This window comes from Malurus melanocephalus, unplaced genomic scaffold (assembly GCF_030028575.1).
Source record: "Malurus melanocephalus ecotype Western Australia unplaced genomic scaffold, MMel_1.1 scaffold_828, whole genome shotgun sequence".
NCBI lineage: Eukaryota > Metazoa > Chordata > Aves > Passeriformes > Maluridae > Malurus > Malurus melanocephalus.
In genome coordinates this window covers 125,679-139,961 of record NW_026624060.1, presented here as the reverse complement: position 1 = coordinate 139,961, position 14,283 = coordinate 125,679, and the positions used below count along the sequence as shown (strand labels likewise).

The 14,283-nt window shown below is 41.9% G+C and overlaps 1 protein-coding gene across 1 annotated transcript; it reads left to right on the top strand.

Annotated features, from left to right (window-relative positions):
- Nucleotides 1-89: 89 nt before the first annotated feature.
- Nucleotides 90-13,180, top strand: TUBGCP4 (tubulin gamma complex associated protein 4). The gene is made up of 18 exons (XM_057385464.1): nt 90-196; nt 282-410; nt 950-1,072; nt 1,434-1,487; nt 1,924-1,980; nt 2,543-2,622; nt 3,269-3,470; nt 5,354-5,519; nt 6,660-6,784; nt 7,458-7,508; nt 7,894-7,999; nt 8,325-8,432; nt 8,668-8,806; nt 9,273-9,450; nt 10,219-10,353; nt 11,387-11,503; nt 11,936-12,075; nt 12,374-13,180. The coding sequence occupies exons 1-18, from the start codon at nt 119-121 to the stop codon at nt 12,384-12,386; spliced, it is 2,001 nt and encodes a 666-aa protein (XP_057241447.1). The 5' UTR covers nt 90-118; the 3' UTR covers nt 12,387-13,180.
- The last annotated feature ends 1,103 nt before the right edge of the window (nt 13,181-14,283 follow it).

Below are 14,283 nucleotides of genomic sequence, written 5' to 3'. Positions count from 1 at the left end.
GCTCCCGCTGCCTCTTCGTGCCCGCCCACGCCAGAGCCCGCACCGGCCGCTCCCCCCGCCCGCCCTTCCCGGCGGCCCCCGCGCGCATCCCGGCAGCCCGCGCGGCCGGCGCGGCAGGATGATCCACGAGCTGCTGCTGGCGCTCAGCGGGTACCCGGGGGCGGCCTTCACCTGGAGCAAGCGCGGCGGGCTCCAGGTATGGCACGGCCCCGGCCAAAGCCCGCTCCGGCCTCTGCCCCGCCTGGTCCCTGCCCGTCCGTCACCGCAGTTTCCCCTTCCAGGTGTCTCAAGAGCTGCCGTTCCTGCACCCTAGCGAGACCAGCGTCCTGAACCGGCTCTGCCGCCTCGGCACCGACTACATCCGCTTCGCCGAATTCGTGGAGCAGTACACGGGACACGTACAGCAGCAGGTGGGACCTGCGGGCCGTAATATTTCCTGGGAAGGGCACGGCAGCTGCCCAGGACATGAGTGTCCGGAGGCCCGTGGCCCATATCCGTGATCGTGCTAGCACCGAGAAGAGCTCCGGAAAGCTCTCTGCGGTGCATGTAAAGGAGGGCAGAGAGCAGTGAAAGATGAACCGAATGTAAAATCCTATTCTTGAGGAAGTCTTGTAATAATTTCTGACCACAGCAGACTGACCGGGGTTTGTGACCTGAACGGGRTGCTCGTGACTATCTTGTCCTCCWATCGATTCGTGAGGAGCCTTGAGATCCAAGAGGCACACTTAAGTGAAAAGAACCACTGGTACCGGTGGTTCCCAGAACTTGTGTACGTCCACGAAAGAGCTAAATGTAAATCTGCACAAGGAACTCTCCTGTGACAAGATAGTTTTTATTTTTCTGGTGGCTATATGGGGGCACTGACTGCAGCTGTGATGCCGCAAAGATATTATGTTACTCTTCAGACTCGCACTAGGATACTGATGCTGATTTTATTGTTTGGTTTCAGGATCATCATCCATCGCAGCAAAACCAGAGTGGATTACATGGCATTTATTTGAGGGCCTTCTGCACAGGTCTTGATTCAGTGCTGCAGCCTTATCGGCAGGCACTACTTGACCTAGAACAAGAGGTGTGTAGTGCTGCCGACTGATGGTGGAAACTTGTCATTTCTGCAATAGACATGCTAGTAGTAGGTTCTAAGATGAAGCAAGGTATTTTCCTCTGCACATTAGGGATGCCTCCAAATTATTCCCGTGAGATGCCATTGTAAATTACTTTTAATCCTAATATGTATTGTCCCCTCTTCCTTCAATTCAGTAAGTGCTCTATCTGTGTCATATCCCAGTGCTTTCTCAGCCTATTGTGACTTCTGTTTTCAGTTTTGGAGATTTTGATTAATCTCTGCTAGACCAGTAGCTGTCATGTCTTGGGTAATGTCACCATCCAGTGGTTGTGATAATTAATTGTCATTATTTGCTTTATCTTTATAGTTTCTGGCTGATCCACATCTTTCCATCTCACATGTTAATTACTCCTTGGACCAGGTATGTCGTGTTAATAAATGGGTAGTGTTCTTTGGTTGCTCTTATCGCTCGTTGAGTCTAATAAGAAAGTGGGTGGGATAAATGAGGCTGACTCTGTCACGTCATGCCATTTCTGTGTAATGCCTTTACATTTGTACTCTCTTTATCATGCCCAGAGGGTCACCTTGACACAAATCTCCACCTTGACCCTCACATATTCCTCACTGCCTGCATTTAGCCTGAACTACTCTGAAATATAGTAACTTCATGTATCTTGGTCCAGTGGAGGGAGGACGTACTTCCTAGAGATTTGCACATCATGTTTTTAAAAAATTGGTGGGGAAAGACAGATAACAGTTTTATTAAGTTGTTGTGTTCAGCTGCTGTCCACAGTTACTATAGATTTTTTCTTCCTTACATAAAAACCTAATTCAGTATTTCACTCCTTGTTCTGCAGTTTCAGCTACTCTTCCCCTCTGTGATGGTCATGGTGGAACAGATCAAAACTCAGAAGGTACAGTAAAATTATAGCTAGTTTCTCTTACAAGCTTTCCTCTTTAACTGATAAAGTTATTTCTGCCCTGATCCCAGACTTCTAATAGTAGAAAAGAATGTAGTTTTAGTAATGATGAAATAGGATGCCCTATTACTAGTTCTGCTGTAACTATTGAGACAGTTTTACAAATTCATTTACACTGGAATTGCTTTTTTCCCTTATCCCGTGATCCCTGACGACTTGACTTTTATAGGACAGGATGCTGTTGGTTGTAATTTTTTCTTTTCTGAGTCTGTTTTCTATGACTGTTGCCTGAAATAAAAAAAGGCAGAGGTTAATGTTTTCAGAATTTTGAGATCCTTACGTTTTTTTGAGGGAAAGTGTTGAGAAGCTTGGGTGTAGAGCCAGACATAGGAGGCCTTTTTCATCAGAGCATGGAGCATGTGACATCTTTCTTTCTGTAAGACTTGTTCAGTTTGTTAAGGCATTTTCTTGTTAGCTGAAAGTGTAGTTTTTAAATGTATGAAAATGTCAATACTGATCCAAATAACTGATCTAGTCTAACCTTTTCATTCTATAGATTCATGGATGCCAGATATTGGAGACAGTCCACAAACATAGCTGTGGGGGGTTGCCTCCTGTTCGCAGTGCTCTTGAAAAGTATGTGGATACCGTATAACTATTTCTTCATTCTTCTGGAGTTAGTGTCAAAGTGTTTCTTACTTGTTGAAACAGTACATGCAAACCAGCCTTGCACGGCATAAAAATAGGAGTATCGTGCAGGGAAAACTGTCACAGTCCTGTTCACTTATCTAAAGCAGGCTTGTGGTGTGAAATAAGGCTTTCTCCATACTTTGGATTAAGGGCTCAGAAAACTTCAGGCACAGGTTTTTTTTCTTCTTACAAAGTCTACGTGAGTTGTTTTGCGTATGGTAGACCCATTACGGACCTTCGATCCTTCAAAAGGATAAATTTGACTGTGTGAGTGTTGTGATGTTTCTCTGTCCTTGCGGAGAAAGTCAGACTACTTAAAATATAATTTGAATAGAAACAGCAGCCACCGCTTATTTATACTTCTGGTCTACTAGCAGAAGCTGCATATTCGGAGGATACATTAGCTTAGTTGTGCACCTGTTAGATTTGTCTGTCTTTCTGTTAAAAAAACCAAACATAAAATACCACATTAGCCATTTAGCACTTGCCATACTGCCTGGCCGACTAAGTGGACTTTACAAAATTACATACAATAAGATTTCGATTACTGTGTGCAAGCAAAGGCCTGACCGACTGTTTTTCCTGACCTCAGGATTCTGGCTGTGTGTCATGGAGTCATGTATAAGCAGCTCTCTGCTTGGATGCTGCATGGATTGCTACTAGACCAACATGAAGAGTTCTTTATCAAACAGGGCCCCTCTTCCGGTAATGTCCCCAGCCAACCTGAAGAAGATGACGATGACTTAGGAATTGGGGGGCTTACAGGAAAACAGCTACGAGAACTACAGGACCTGGTAAGATGTACAAGTCATAATTTGGCATCTTTGGGCCTTAGGAAACTAAAGAAGTGTATTGTCTTCTTCAGTGTGAGCTATGCTAGTAGACTAGACATGWATTGAAACCTAGGATGGTAAGTCAAGATAATATTGTAATAGGTTGCTGCTAGGCATCAGGGATAGAGACCTTTTGTTTGGCACAATTGGATAACCCCGGGACAGAAAGCTTTATGGATGGAATCTGTGTAGATGCCAATGTTAAGTAATAGGTAACACTGCATGCTCACTGCTCTTGGCTGACTGGTTTCTCATTCCTTATGGTCAGTACTGTGATCTGTTTAATATAGGCATTGGTGGTAGTGTGAGCAATTGTGAGGGACAGGGTGCAGAGAACTAGGGTGTGGGGAACTTGGCCGTTGACTTGATTTGGACACTTTCTGTGTGCAACTGGGTCAAGTACCTTTCTTGCACAACCATTAGCTGTGCAAATGTTACATAACAGGTTAATGCTAGTGACTTTAGTGGTAAAAAATGTGCTGTGTGAGAGTTGAGAGACTGCTGAGCGAGGGAGCAACCTGCCAGCATACTGGTGAAATATGGTAACTCTTCCCATAGATGCTATACCATTAGACTGCCCTTTTGCAAAGCAGCTTCCTCGATGGAGTAGCCTTCTGCACTATGAGCATTTGAAAAGTGTCTGCATAGGGAACAGTGTGGAGCAAGTTCAAGTCTAAATTCATGCTCTAGTTTATGATGAAATAATATTTCATGGGCACCTATGGTGTTAGTGTGGTGCATGCAGCTCGGCTGTGACCACACAGAAACTGTCTTGCATATTAATGAAGAGCCTCATTCAAACAGTCTCTGCTGAAAACAGACTACACCCAGAGAAAAGCAAGGGAAAACTTTGCAAGGCGGTTAGTGAAAAATATGTTATTTCACTATATCGGATAAGAAAAGATTGTGAAAATCGGTGAGTCTTGTAAGTGCTTGGTGGACATTGTAGAACAAGCAACTTCTTTCTTCGTTATTATCGATTAACAGTGTTGGCAATTCTTCAGGCAAAGAGTAAAATAAATCTTGAGTGTCAAGGGGATAGACAGATAAAATACTTGGGCATTGCCTCGTCTAAAAGTGTCACTAGAATCTTAAGAAAATAATTGCTAGCCTGTTAATGTCAATATACAAACTAGTACTGAACTCTTCTATTGAAATGAAGAATTCTGTAGATGGCAAATGTTCTCAAAAATTTGTTTGGATGATTTTTTCTGGATCGTGGAATACTGAAACTAATTCTCTGGAAGCAAGAAAGCCATATGAAATTATCAATGTTGCGTCCCTGAAGGAAGATCTTGCCTCAGTACTTGGAGGTTTTTATTAACATTCAGGAAAAAGGTTAATAACTTACTGTATTGTTGTGAAACAGCTTTCACAGGAACTGAGGAAATTGCCTTACGTTTGCCAACAAGCCTTTGGATCTTCATCCTATTTGCTCACAAGTGGAGGCATGTATATTTGCCCCATATCACAAGTGTTCTAACAGCGTTAAAACACAGGAATGAATGTAGGGGAGGATTATTTGGGTAATGGTAGTTAACACTGTAATAGCAGAAAAAGACCGATGTAATGCATTTGCAATAAAAACTCCTTTTGCCAGTGTAACATTATCCTTTGGTACAGCAGATTTGTTGCTATTCCACAAAGGCTTAACTTATTTTTTGCCTTCCGCTTCACTGTGATGGAAGCAACATCTCTAGGGAGATCTGCTAGCATACCAGAAGCATAAGGAAATTCACTGGCTTATTTAAATGACAGACACACACACTCCTTTACACATCTTTTCTGTCTGGTTTTCTCACACTGTTTTGCACTTGATTTCCTTTCCCTGGTGTCTCTGGCAGCGCTTGATTGAGGAGGAGAACATGTTAGCTCCGTCTCTAAAGCAGTTTTCTTTAAGAGTAGAAATGCTGCCTTCATACATTCCTGTGCGGGTTGCTGAGAAAATCCTCTTTGTGGGAGAATCTGTACAGATGTTCGAGAATCAGAATGTTAACCTGACCAGAAAAGGTAAGGAACATCTTTCTTGCGACCTTTGCTCAGTTACGAGTGACTGACAAATAGTTTTCAAAATACCACATCAACAAATTCCTCAACAGCCACTGACCATTGGCTGTTATTCTTCAGACCGTATGGATAGTTGTGCCAGGACACTGCAGTAGCCCCAGTGTTCTGCTTCCAATCGATTCCAAGGGAGAGATGTAGGAACAGGATAAGTAAATAATGCTTTCCAAACATAGTCTCCAAGTTTCCAGCAGCAAGTCACCATGTAATTTGCTCTGGATAAATAAAGAGATCGCAAAGGTCTTGTTTTCTTTTCAGTTTGCATCCCTCTCCCTAAAGGCTGCAGACAGACACAAAAGCACATCTTGCTCTGAGTGTATATGTTGCGGAACAGTGTCACRGGGATTAACATGCATCCACAAACACGAGAGATTCATTTGCAAGGTGCTCTCAAAAGTTACCATGGAAGACAACTTATACGGAACCTTAAAGACAGCAAGGGAGAGACAGTTCTAGCTGATGGTTCACTTTGAGAGCTCAAAAAGTTTACATTGGGAATGGTTTAGCAAATATATTCCTACACCAGTTGGGGAGGACTTGTGTGGTGGCTCTACCTTGAGCATGTTTCTGCAAAAGTACTTATATTACTTGAGCGACATTACAGAGAACAAAGGAGCAATTCAATTGTACTTGAATTAACAAAAGCGAGGTGAAAAGAAATTGGTTTTCTAGCTCAGTTGGGTCAAAAAAAAAGCAACCGTAGGACAGCAGTAGGATAGATTTGAAAGGGGCAGGGGTATGGGGAGAACCAAACCAGCTGGTTAATGTGGCAGAAAAGTTGTGGGTTTAAAGATGTAGTTCAGTGCTAGAAAAAGGTCTGTTAGCAGCCACCGCTTACGTAGAAAATACTTGGGGATTTTACTGATACCACAGTACTGCCATGACAAGTGTCTATACTGCAACTGTACTGCAATAGTAATATTATACCTTGGTACTCATATTTTGAGGCCTCCTCTTCATGTTCCTTGCTGGATCTGAGACAGTGCTGCCTGCACAGGCTTTCTGTTCCGCCATGCCGGAAGGGGTCTGCATGTCTCCTAACGGCATCCCTTTTTAGTCTCTGAAGCTCTTCTCATTGCTGCACAGGCTCCATCCTAAAAAACCAGGAGGACACTTTTGCAGCAGAGCTACATCGACTCAAGCAGCAACCGCTCTTCAGTTTGGTGGACTTCGAATCAGTGGTTGACTGGATACGGAGCACTGTTGCTGAGGTGAGCGTCCTAGGAAAGGTAACTACTATGCAGGCTGAGAAGCTCTTGAGTTTTGTGAATGACTGGAAGAAGAAGGAGGCTCTTCAGTGCCAGTGATCGAACAAACATGTGAATGGTGCAGCTAGCTTTCATGTTCTAACTGGTCTCAGAGCTTCCTGTAACCTCAACTTCCAATGATGAAAGGACAGTGACAAATACTATGTCCATTCATGAGGAAAAGAAGGGAATTTTTGTACGGTTTTTTATTTGACTTGAAATTACTTCAGAACTTTTCATTTGCTTCCAGCATAATAGTTGACATCTCACTGAGCATGTGCTTTGCTTTGGCGATGTTTAATCTTACTGTCACTTGGAACAGGGCGGAGAACCTCAGAAAATGGGGAGGTTAGAGAGGCGAGAGCAAAGCTGGGGTAGAACGGATTTCATAGGAATTTGCACTTTTTTTGTTACTGGTCTTCATGTTTCTTAGGCAGAGATATTGGCTGGTATATATCAGGAATTTTAACTAGTAGCATGGGCCGCTACACAGGACTCTTACCTAGAATTTTGTATAGATGGTTCTTTTGAATGCATTGCAAGTGTTTTAATACGGCAGCTACTCTTCTCTCTGAATGTGTGAGATAATTTGAGGGGAGGTTTCTCTTGTTTCATTTGGTTTTTGTTTCTTCACCAGCATCTTTGGAAACTGATGGTGGAGGAATCAGATCTACTAGGACAGCTGAAGGTAATGCAACTGCTAGTTTGTTCTTGCTAAAGCAGCACAGTCTTTTTTCCTTTCCTTTCTTCTTTCTTTCTATTAAATACTTTACTACCTTATACTCTGGGCTTTCTTCATTTAGGTAAAGCTGTAAAATATTTCATTTTCCAGTCTCAAGAATGAGCACTGATAAAACTCGGTCAGAGACAGTTAGAGGGGCATGTATATGTGTTTTTGTAGTTTGTATCTTGAAGCAAAAGCAATGTAGACTTTTTGGTCAGTGAATGAAATTCAGAGCTTTTCAGCTGTGCTTTGCAACAACAGTTTGTCATAAAATAAAAAGGTGTGCTATCAGCTATGATGCTTAAAATTTCTGCTCATTATGTTAGGTACAAAAAATATATCTCTACAGATTATAAAAGACTTTTACCTTTTGGGAAGAGGCGAGCTGTTTCAGGCCTTCATTGACACTGCACAGCACATGTTAAAGACACCACCTACGGCTGTAACTGAGCACGGTGAGTATTCCTTACTTGCTTAGCAAACTGTCGTTGCAGTGGTTGTTGCAGGAAAGTGGTAAACCATGTCCAGTACAGAAAAGCTCAATTTTAATCCTCTAGATGATGTCATTAGTTTTGAAAGAACAGCACTCATAAATTAGAATGTCTGACAGAGTATATGAAACCAATCTCTCAGGAATCTTCTGATGGCAGGTATTTGAAACTGGAATGAAAAGAAAACAGCGTCAATATTGTCTTTTATGAGCAAGAGTAAATAATTAACAGGTGCAAAATTAGCAGTAGCTGCATAATCTTGTGCTGATACATGTTCTCTCGTTGTCAGATGTCAACATTGCATTTCAGCAGTCTGCTCATAAGGTGCTGTTAGATGATGACAACCTTCTTCCTCTTCTTCATTTAACTATTGAGTATCATGGAAAGGAACATAAAGGTACCTACTTGCATTTTTAGAAGTAAATTACGAGGGAGATTATGACCTTGTTTTCAAATCCTATTACTTGCCCATTTCTCAMRTTAAAGAAATACTAATTTTGTTCCTTTTACTGCCCTTTGTGATGGCCTGCTTTGGCTCTTCTTAATTCTGTTCTTTCCCTTTTCCCTCTTCTTTCTTGCCATGGTTGTATTGACTGACAAGATAACATATTCAGCACCTTACTTGTTTTTAGATACTGCTCAGACTCGTGAAGGGCCTTCCCGGGAGTTATCTCCACGTGAAGCCCCCACATCTGGATGGGCAGCTCTGGGCCTTTCTTACAAAGTTCAATGGCCGCTGCACATTCTTTTTACGCCTGCCGTTCTCGAGAAGTAAGTACGAGGTATGGTCTTTCTGTATTCATCTGTATGTTTCCTGATCCGAGGCATTCGCTAATATGCTAAGTTTTTTTTTCCTCTCTGGAGAAAAAGGTAGAGCTATTGCTCCCTGAACCTTAAAATGGCTGTTTCCACTTACTCATATTGAGAGTACTTGTAATGACAGGAAGACCTGCAAGATCTGCACTGATTTACAAACAGTGCTAGTTTAACTGACAGTGACATTGACAGCTCCCCTCCTTACACTGAAACTAACTGTATTTTTTGGGTCAGTAATCGATACAAGCAGAAATCTTATTCTGCGAGATATGCCATGGGGCACTTAGGCTGTGACCTGATCGGCCATAACTATTGGCAGGCAGTCATCTCTCGTTTCTTTTGCTGGTCTTGCATTGTTACGTTCTCCAGTACCTGCAGCGGAGGAAGAATTTAGTCTTAAACAAATATTTTTTGACCTTAGGTACAATGTTGTCTTCAAATACCTGCTAAGTGTGCGACGAGTCCAGGCTGAGCTACAGCATTGCTGGGCTCTCCAGATGCAACGCAAACACCTGAAATCTAACAGAACAGATGCCATCAAGTGGCGTCTGAGGGATCACATGGCTTTCCTGGTGGACAATCTTCAGTATTATCTGCAGGTCAGTATTACAGAGAAAGATAAACTGTATAAGTAATCAGAAACTGGCAGAAACGAATGGAGGGAGCACTGAAGACCTATCTCAGGTTTCTGATTCCTTGCACCTTAAGGAAATCGGGATTTTCTTCGAGTCCATAGCTTACTCTGAGTTCTCAGACTATTGCAACAATTAGAGTTTTTGGACTTGTGAACCAGTGAAATGCAGGAGTTTTTTAGTAGCTCTAGTGCTACTAAAAGTTTGTGAGAAACCGCAGTCACCTCTGAAGGACCATCATTAAGATACCATCCTGGTTTCTTCCCTTGCCTCTTTCAGCGAACTCTGAGCTTTGGGCTTTTTTGTTCGGTTGGTTTGGTTTTTAAAGAATTGAAAGGAGGCCTGGCTTTCTAAATTCTCCAAAGTAATGTGGATGAGCTTTTGCACTGCAGCCTTTGCTCTAAGTTTCCAGATAGTATCCAGTATAAAATTCAGAAATTACTACAATTGAATACCTTTGTTTACGTGCTAGCTATATACTTTTTTAATAGGTAAAGAAAGTGACCATTTCCCTTTTTACTTAGATATTACTTAGGCATAAAAAATGGTTGTGTACCCCACATTATGTACTGCTCTTGTATATAATTCATTCATCAGCCCGAGAGAAGGGGATCCTCAGCCTCTAACGTAAGAGTAGTTATAAGGAAAGTAAGTTTCTTAGGCAAAACTTCTGGCTGGTCTGAAACACTCCCAATTCCTCAAATCACTAATGAGGTTTCTTCATGTATCCATCAGGTGGATGTACTGGAGTCTCAGTTTTCACAGCTTCTGCAGCAGATAAATGCCACAAGAGATTTTGAGAGCATACGACTGGCTCACGATCATTTCTTAAGTAATTTGTTGGCTCAGTCTTTCATCCTCCTAAAACCTGTAAGTAGGTCTCATTTTCACCTTTTTCTGCCAATTCTCTGAGCGCCCTAAGGAGCACAGCCCTTTGAACAGATATAACTAATCATATCTTTTAAAACACATCGGTGATAATCTCCTATAGTCCACAGGCTACAATTCTTGGAGTAAGGCAGGTATAAACTAGAACTGATAATTAAATTAAGAACATCTAATTTGTAGTTGATGAGGGTGAATGCTGCATTCCTGGCAATTTTAAGTCAACATTATTTCAGTGTTCAGTTAACCCTGATACGTTGTATTTTGTCACTATGTTTTTATCACAGGCCATTTTATTGGTAAAGAAGTACTAATGAGCATAGTGCTGGCAACTGTATTCCAGAGGGACTCACACTGAGATGTGGAACTAGGAAAAATTCTCTCTTCTACCTAGGAGAATAAAAGTAGTTGAGATGCTCCCAAGTGGATTTACGGTCTTTTTGTTAATCAGAAGGAAAAAAAAAAACCAGAAGTATTTTTGTAAGCAGCCTCAAAAAGACATTTGCAAAAGTTAGTTTCCATGAAACACAGTGTCTCTGCTCATCTGTGAAATTATTGTAGAATAAAGGTGACAGAACAGTAATTACCCAGTCTGATCAACTGATGCAAAAGAAATTTCAAGTTCAGTGAACAGTAAAACCAAAGCTTTGAACCATAGCTCTTGTTGATCTTTATCCCGCCTTCTTAATCCCAGAATTGCAGTGATGACCTGCTGGTCGGACAGAGAAGCCAGTGTGCAACTCCTATGCCTGTGTGGAAGGCTCATGCCAATTGCCGTTTCCCCACAAATGTCTGCAAAAGGTTGTGGGAGGGGCAGAGGGGAGATGCAGCATAACATTCAAATCCTGTTTCCATAGAAAACCTTACAAAAATGCTACTTTAATATCTTCCTTCCTGATTAAAAAATGTGGTATCAGCAACATCTTCATTATGAATGCTACAACTTTTCAGGTACCTGCTTTCTTTCTGTGTTCAAACTCTGTTTCGACTACTAATTTGTATTTTTTATCTCATCCAGGTTTTCCACTGCTTAAATGAAATTCTGGATCTTTGTCATAGTTTTTGTTCCCTAGTCAGTCAGAATCTGGGCCCATTAGATGAACGGGGAGCTGCACAACTCAGTATTTTGGTGAAGGTGAATCTGTGTTTCTGTGTATCTGTTCTTCTCCCATGCAAACATTTGGCTAAGCAGTTATCAGCAGTTTACAGCTGTAGAACAAGAGTGTAAGATAAGACCTTCTTTGTAAGTGCTTGTAATTACTTTAACTAATCAACTGTTCCGAGCTGGAAATTCCATGTGCACAGAGAGGAGGAATGGGGGCAGATATGTAAAAGAAAAGAGGCAGGTATCTGTTGGTACCTCTACCCCTCCTTTTGGATAGCTAACATCTAGGAATTATTGTGGCTCACAGCTTACCTTATCCTGGACCACAAGCATCACATCTCTTGCAGTGATTCTTTTCTTAAAGGCTGTTAAAGGGTTGGGTAGGCAGAAACAGAGAGGAGAGGCTTCCTTGCTTGCTCTCTTTTCTGAGAGGGCCCAGAACTGACATCTTAAAATTTGTAGGGATTCAGTCGTCAGTCATCGCTTCTCTTCAAGATTCTCTCTAGCGTTCGCAACCATCAGATAAACTCTGACTTAGCTCAACTGCTGCTACGCTTGGATTATAACAAATATTACACTCAGGCTGGAGGAACCTTGGGCAGGTAGGAATATCTTGAAGTTTTGTTGTAGCTTTGTACCGAGGTATTTGAAGTAAAAATCCATTTTTATTGATCGCTTGTAATTATTTTGGCTTACGTGAAGTGTTGATAAATACTATGACAGAAAAGTAACAAATCAGCATACAGTAATTATTGGTTTTGGTATGCTTTTTCCCCTTCAAATTTCTTTTATCCAAATGTTGAATAAGCTGCCTGCTCACGCTGGCTAAAAAATACTGGAGTGGGTTGGTAAAGGGAGTCACTTTCAAGATGTAGTTAATACTGTACCTTTTTCTTGCAGTTTTGGCGTCTAAGCCCTGAGGTGTGCTCCAGCTGTGACTAGTGATCTGTCAAGCACCGGAGACTGGTTCTCCTGGAGTTGGAGAGTTCGTGCTCAACTGAATTTTTTTCTGTAGCTGGCTTTTGCCTTGGTGAACTACTGTTCCAGAAGGAATTGGAGGGAGGTCCCACTTACATAAGGCTGCTCAGCGATTGCAGAAAGCTACTCCATTTTTTCTGAACTAGTAAAAATATGCTTTCTGTGGCCCTGCGTATGCTTGTAAGTGCTTCTTGGGAGGCAAGATGAACTTCCTCAGGAAGTGAAAAAACAAGAAGCGTGTTATCTTGACTTTTCAGCTGGACTATGCTCCACTGCAAGTTTAAGCATGGAGGAAGTAATCTTGTTCTTGACTATGAATGAGGTTTTGGCTGTATTCAGAAGTTCCACTTGTGTAGTAAACTGACGTACAGCACACACTGTCTGCTAATCAAATACCACCACATAAATGGTCGATTAGCAGTCGAGGTGAAGGGAAAGGGAAGAAGGAGTAGATTTTTTTAAACTTCTTCTCATGCAGTGCACTAGTCTAGCATATTGTATAGATCAAAGACACAGCTGTGATACCACATGCTTTCTCTATACAATTTAATACATTTTGTGTACTGAAATTACCCATGCCCTCTGAGTACAAGGCGTCCCTCTGCCGGCAGAAAAATGGTAAGGGAAGGCTTACCTGGAGCATTGGCTCCACCTGTGCTGTTTTCATTTCAGACTATTTAGAATGCTGTTAGTGACTACCCTACTGAACCAAAATAAAAACATCTTATCGTGCAATTATATGGCATATTGTCAATGTCTGCACCCAGTGCAGAAGGACTAGCGTGGCATGGCCTCGTCTGTCATTGAAAAGCAGAATCTGGCGGGAATTTTCTTGCCTGTTGCTGAGATTTCCTTGGCCTTGCTGTAACAAACAGACCATCTTCATGCAAGTCCATTTGAATGACTGGCAAAAAAGAACCCTCCAGTCCATCATTGGGGTGTTGTACCGGGTTTCCAAATTTAAACACAAACGCTGCCAGGAAACCAGCCTTCCCCTCAAAGGGTTGGTATTTGCACACAGCCGCAGCTCACACTGAAGTTACATGTCCTTGGGGGGAAAAAAAAATCTGCTCATTCAGAAAGACACAGCAACAACAGCCAGCAAATATAAGATCTGGCACCTTCCATACATTACAGCTGTTTATGGTAAGACTGACCTTATGCAAAGTTTAAAATCCCTTGACCACAGAAAAAGCTAGAAAGCTAGAGAAAGTGTTGAAGTTTGGAGGTGAGATTTACAGACACAGTCAGATGTCTGAGCCATGAAATGACAGGGAAAAAAATACACATTGAGAAAAAACGATACAGTTTTGAGGCAGGGGATTAAAGGTTGTATGAGGGTGGATGGAGGCCTTCTGGCTGTAGCACTGTTAGAGTGAAGAGCTTTTGCTTTTATGCCAGTTGACCACTAAATTGTGAATGCAGAAGCTCAGAAGCAGATGATTTATCTCATTACCATTGAAAGATACATAGCACTTACATACTCTTTGTACCTTAGTCTCCCAGCCATTTATTTGTCCAAGATTCTTGTGTCTGTCTCTGTTTAGATAGTACCAGTCTCCACTATGACAGGTTAATACCGATACAGTCGCAACAGCAAAAAAAAAAGGTAGCCAAAACAAAATGATACTTTGAGAAACTCTGCGGTTGCTTCAGCAGCACCCCAATGAAATTAATGGAAAATAACATCAGCAAACTGGAGGAATACACAACATGGTATTCTTCCAACAGAAATGCCACCACCCTGAACTTCTGCCAATGGAAAACACCCTTTTCCCTCCCTCTTTGACTGACTTTGTGTTGAGCTCAGGCTTTACTCAAAGCAAAATATT

Excerpts from the sequence above, each read along its gene's own strand:
- TUBGCP4 (XM_057385464.1), top strand. The coding sequence starts at position 119 with ATGATCCACGAGCTGCTGCTGGCGCTCAGCGGGTACCCGGGGGCGGCC. Across the intron at positions 411-949 it reads CGGGACACGTACAGCAGCAG|GATCATCATCCATCGCAGCA; the intron begins GTGGGACCTGCG and ends GTTTGGTTTCAG. Across the intron at positions 1,488-1,923 it reads TTAATTACTCCTTGGACCAG|TTTCAGCTACTCTTCCCCTC; the intron begins GTATGTCGTGTT and ends CTTGTTCTGCAG.